Source organism: Nanorana parkeri, unplaced genomic scaffold (assembly GCF_000935625.1).
Source record: "Nanorana parkeri isolate BGI_ZX_2015 unplaced genomic scaffold, ASM93562v1 scaffold147, whole genome shotgun sequence".
Lineage (NCBI taxonomy): Eukaryota > Metazoa > Chordata > Amphibia > Anura > Dicroglossidae > Nanorana > Nanorana parkeri.
In genome coordinates, this window is record NW_017306415.1 from 817,406 (window position 1) to 823,405 (window position 6,000).

Here is a 6,000-nt window from a genome sequence, read left to right on the forward strand (position 1 = left end):
CTGCTCTATTGTGTAACCACATTCCAGAACCAAAAGGCACAATGTCTGCCATCACAGCTACAATGACTCTGGCTGTTATGAAACACTATAATGTATACAGACATTTTTTATATTTGACAATGTCAACTGATAGAAATCAGCATGATGATTAACAGTTTGACATTCTCTTTAGAATACTGAAAATAAATCATAATACTATGCATTGGCATGTTAGGCCTGCATTTATGCCTACACTGGTAATCTGGCAATTATGTAATCGGCCACAAAAGACTGTTGAGCGTTTCTCAACCAGCATTCCATGGAACCCTAGAGTTCCTCTGAGGTTGTTAGAGGTTTCTTGAGCAGTATGCAATGGTTGACTGAACTCCCACTTACACTGAGCATCAATGAAGGGGGCTATTTTCTAACCAAGGTGTAGCGTCTACACTCACCACTAATGTTAGAGGACACCACAGTTTTTACTGTCTGCCTTTCTTTTTCACAGTTGTTATACATTTTAAGATTAATTAAAATAACTTTATAGGGGGTTAGTAAGAAACCTGCCTGCCCTTGGTGTCAAATACCCAAGGCACCCCACATGAGCTAGCCTTTATTTAAAATTTTCTTCAGCCTATTGATTATGTTAATTTACCAAGAGCTACAGGTAAATTCTTTGTTATCAGGGATTACCCAAGACCTGAAAATTTTTTCAAGGGTTGCTCAGGGGTACAAATGGGAAGAAAGGCTGATGTAGAGCATGTATAACCTCACCGAATTTGTTTTAATAACACAACAAATATTTGTAGAACTGTAAATACACATAGGCTAACAATCTTTGGTATATAGTTGATAAGTAGAAATTATATTGCTTGGATTTTTACTGCCAGTCCAACACTGACTGTGTTCCTAGAGAGCTTCCACCAGGCAACTAAACAATCAATGTCAGCAGTAAAGTTAATATCAGCGGACTGTTTAGAGTCAGGAGATTCATATGAAGAAGCTCTTGACTCTCCTAATGAAAGTAGCAAAGCAGCAGCTCATTGCTGGCAATTCTTGCAGAGTAGAGGCTCTGGGGACTTCAGAACAGGCCATACTAAAACAATTACCAAACTTTTTAATGAACTGGTGAAACATATTAAATTGGCAGCATCCAGTACCAACGCAATACCACATGAAAATTTGTCAGAGATGTAAGAGTTTTTTTGTTGCAACTTGATTTTTATTAATTGGGAGCAGCCTTGGTCAGGTGAGCTGACCAGCCCAGTTTTAGATATGCTTTTACATATGTAAATCTGTGGAATTGCCCATAGAGGGATTTGTGCTTGAAAAGGGAGTCATTCTAATTTAGAGGCAGCCTTTCTCTACCTTTTAAAAATGAAGAGACTCTTAAAATAACTTTCAGGCCTCAGCGAACCCTTATAATGATTATATATAAAGCTCACAGAACATTAGTGTGAACGGTAAGTTGTAAGTTTAAAAAAAAAAATTAAGAATGTGGCATACTTAGTGTATTTGGCATCCAGGGCTGCTCTTTACAACATAAGTGTTTTCAGTAATAATAACAAATAAAAACAAATAATAATAATAATGGTCAGAAAAGATACTTGGGCCATGAAAATTGTTGTGTTCCCTTACATTGATGGTCAGTAAAGTCCCGGTTACACTGGAGGTCAGTGCAGTGCCCCTTACATTGGTTGTCAATGAGGTTCTCAATTATATTAGTGGTCAGTGTAGAAGGACCCCTTAGATTGGTGGTTGGTGAAGAAGGGCCCCATTCCACAGCTGCTCAGTGAGAAGAATACCCTTTACATTGGTGAATAATTAGATAAATGTTCCCCTTACAGATAGTTGAAAAGATTATTGTTGTCAGTAGTTATTTATTTGGGAGGCAGAAAGTGCTCACTGCTCAAGGAACCACTAGTGACATCAGGAGATACCTTAAGATTCCACAGAACCTTGGTTGAAAAAAGGCTGATTTAAAGGGTGCTCTTGCACATTAGCTTTAACACGGTTTAGTACTATGAACTTTGTCATTTTTAAGGCTAGCTCCATATGACGTACATTGTAAAAATATAGATGAAAGACATCAATAATGACTGAATAATAATTGCACTAATTTGGTTTATGAAATATTGGAAGTTAATGACTGTACTAGTGCCTTATTCCTGGGAAGTAAATTAAAATTATGTATTAAAGTAAATCATTTGTTGTCTGGACTGGCACAACTTTTATAATGAGAAATTAAATTATGATGAGGGTTAAGGTACCTCAAGTCAGGAAGCAGGGCAATTTGTTGTCATAGCTGTCAAAATATTTTTTTTTGTGAGTACCGTAATACAATTCATCTTCTCATTTAAAAGCAATCATTTGTACTGCAGGTGCTTCTTCCCTAAGCAATTAAAAGATAATACATCGACACTGAGGTCATATTTCTAAAAAATAACAGATCAATATACTTAGTGGTAAGTTAAAAAAAATGTGTTTGTCAATAAGATTAAAGCTTGAGTAAAACCTCACATGGAATGTAGAGTAACTGTATAACATAACATGAGAAATCTCAAGAGCCGTTACACTAAGCTCCATGTTTGACTTTTTAGAGCCAATCGGCATTCTGATGCATGTTACAAATGTCATCAACATGCAAGCATAAGGTATTCACACCAATATTCACAAATATTAATATCTGACTAGATGATGATGACAAGTTGCATATTTATAGGTATATTTTTAGGTTGTGCCCAGTTCAGGATTTCAATGTAAGCCAAGAGAACTATGCACAGCTTTATGGAACTTATATAGTTAAATAAGTGCAGTTTGTATGCCTTAAAATACGAGTTCCTTCATTCTTGAAGTTCTTGATGTACATAAGAATGTTGGGTTCTCTGCTAGCCAGGCCATCCACCGCCTCCTGGATAAATTGCTGCCAATGGGCTAGACCTATGTGGCCTTTCTACAAAACTAGACTTAGTACCATCTCTTTAAAAAAAAAAAAAAGGGTTTTGAATTCCCAAAACATACTGGCCAACTGAATTTAAACCAAATATATTCTACTGAATTAGAATGTAAGTGACTTTTTAGGCCTTCAAAGGTGTGTTCTGTAAAATAAGTGGGCACAACATATCAATAATATCAAATAAACTTACATGCTGGTAATCACATTTTTCCATTACAGACAATGTAATTTTAGCAAATTACACGTTACAAACAAAAAATGTATTAGTAAAAAATATATACGGTATCTTATCTGTAATACACCAAATAAATGTTTCCTTTCAACCCTTTCAGTAGTTTTAAAGAGTAAAATGATAGAACACATAACTGGCTGGTATATTTTTATATTTGAACTCTAGACTTACTATGACTATGCCCTTTAAACAGAATTTCTGGACCATCTTTGACACTGAGCTGCTCTGATTGATAGGATAACATTTGTCACATTTACTCACTCAATGGGAAGCATTTGATTTCTCAGAAATGACCATCAGTTTGTTGATATTACTTGTGTACACACCTGTTCCATCATCAACGTTCTCAACCTCCATCACTTCTGTGTTAATCCGCCCTCGGAAGAGATAGCGGTGCCCATCTGTGGCTGCTTTGCTATTTTTCAATCGCCTTCAAATTGAATGAAAATAAATTAATTACTATAACAAGAAATTCTGTATGTGTCCTCACCTAATACATCATATGTTAACCTTTTTTTCAAAAACAACATCATATTTGGGGGCTGAAGGGCATGAAGTAATAAAATGAACTAGGATCACACTAATCCAGCACGTTAATAATCTCACGTGCCCCACTCAATGTGGCCTCCGCTTGAGTGGCAACTGAGAATAATAACGTGCTGGGTTAGTGTGATCCTAGTTCATTTTATTACTTCATTGCTGTGCTGTATGTGTATAGGCCAATGCCTTGGCTGGCGCTTGTGCAGAAAGTTTCAAAAAAATGTTAATCCATCAAAATAAATGTAATCGATCAAAAAGAGTAATACATATACTGTATATACACAAACCTGAGGCATCCCGGTTTCCCATCTGTCCCTTGCCTCTTCTAGCAATGGTGCCGTAATGAAGCAAGGATACTGGCAAGTGGTCATGTGATGTGACCACCCTCCTGGCTTCCTCATTGGATGGGAAGTCTCAGCCATGCTCGCTTCCCGGGCACCAAGGACTGTGGCTGTTATGTGAGGGATGTAAGTGGCAAGTGCTGCTGTGCTCTGTATCGCAGAGAGATCTTTGTGATCTCTCCACCAGCTCAGTGATCTCTCCCCACCTCTGTTGCAGTTTCAGTGTTGTGTTCGGGGTGATTAGGGTGTGCCCAGGCACACGTGTCACACCCTGTGAGCACACCTATGGTTGTAGATCATCATACATTTGTGGGCACCCTAGAATCCATATCTAAATAAAGACCGGTTTCTAAAAATCTATGCCTTTTGGTGTTTACATTTATGTATGAACTTTTTATGACACATAACAGAGAACAATGTACAACTCAACTGTTCATCATAATTAGCATTGTATTGTTTCAACAAATGCAGTCTGAGTCAGTTTAGATGTAAGTAAAAGCAGCAAAGCAATACATTATACATTTTTGTTAAACTACCAGTAAAATGAATACACTGTAGCTAATTAGATTTTTGCAGCTGACAGACTGATATATATCATGCTAATGTTACCCTAGATCTCTGTCACATTTATTTTAATCCAAGAATTGCAAGTCTTTGATGTCATTTGGGGGATGAGCCAGTATTATAATTTACAGCAGGATTCACCATTGTTCCACCAATTATTGGCCACTTGGTTGTGAGTTCATTGTAATGTTTCTGAAACACTAGACAACCAAGTAAAAATAATCTACTACTATATAATTGACCCCAGTGCTAAAACATGTATTATCAATCTCATGTTGTAGGCTAAGGAACCTATAAGATAATTTACAAAAGTATATATATATTTATCACCTTTTAAAGGGAAATTCCACCTTTAAAAAAAAAAAGTAACAAATGTTCACTTCTTCATAAAAGAAAAAAAATTGCATGTATTTATTTTTTGCATAGGAGTCAGAAAGCTAGATTTAAGGTGCAATGCTCTGTCTCCTGCAGTCTCTTCCTCCCGTCCATGTATCGGTCAGGTACGGAAAATAGAAAACGGTGAGGAAAAAAGTTTGAAAATATACTCACCTTAATCTCAGCTTCCACAATGCAGGGGATGACATTAACATCCTTTTGGTGAGATCCTGGGGTATGCTGAGTACCCCAAATTTCACCAGAAGATGCTCCTGCACTGTGCTTGACAGTCATCTCACAAGATAACAGTGGTAGGGAAAGTGATGTCATCTTTGCCTAGGCACTGTGGGTGGAAGTTGGGGTTAAGGTATATTTACTGAATAACTTTTTACCTTCAGAATTTTTTTTACTTAACTGCATGGAGAAGGCCTGAATAATTCTGAATACATAAGCAAACCTTGTTTTTTGAAGTGTAGGATCCACTTTAAAGTGCAGTGTTGATTTATTATGCAAAACATATTAGCCTTTGTTTTCACGCTCTTTTGAAAAACTGTCAATTACGTCAAGTTGCATTTTTATTAATACCTTTTGCGTGGTGTATAGTTTGTTTGGGACAAGCTTACTTCTGTACTACAGTTCAGCAACTTTTCAGCATAGATTGTATTTACAGCCAGAGAGGGGATTTTATGTTTGATATTGTTTGAACACTGCTGTCAGCAAGTTCTCTGACTATCAATATCCCATTTCCCAGAGGAAATACAGGAATGTAAAAGATTATTTATCTAAAGAGATGCAGATCGCCAAATAAACGAATGCAAACAATTTACATAACATTAAGAGACTTCCACAAGACTTTCCAAGCCTCAGATGGTTGGAAAGACACTATATTTGGAACTATAGCTTCTAACAAAATGAAGAAAACAACCAACAAAAAAATGTGGAGTCTAAACAAGGCCTTAAATATGGAGGAGAGACGTGGTTTTTTGTTGAGACTATACACATGGTTTACGCTCTCT

General features: G+C 36.7%; 1 protein-coding gene across 1 annotated transcript in view; it reads right to left on the reverse strand.

The window, feature by feature from the left end:
* PREX2 (phosphatidylinositol-3,4,5-trisphosphate dependent Rac exchange factor 2) overlaps positions 1–6,000 on the reverse strand; it is a 250,362-nt gene that overhangs the window by 180,107 nt on the left and 64,255 nt on the right. Inside the window, exon 8 of the mRNA XM_018554229.1 lies at positions 3,491–3,594. Coding sequence (XP_018409731.1) covers positions 3,491–3,594 — 104 coding nt within the window. The remainder of the gene's footprint in view (positions 1–3,490; positions 3,595–6,000) is intronic.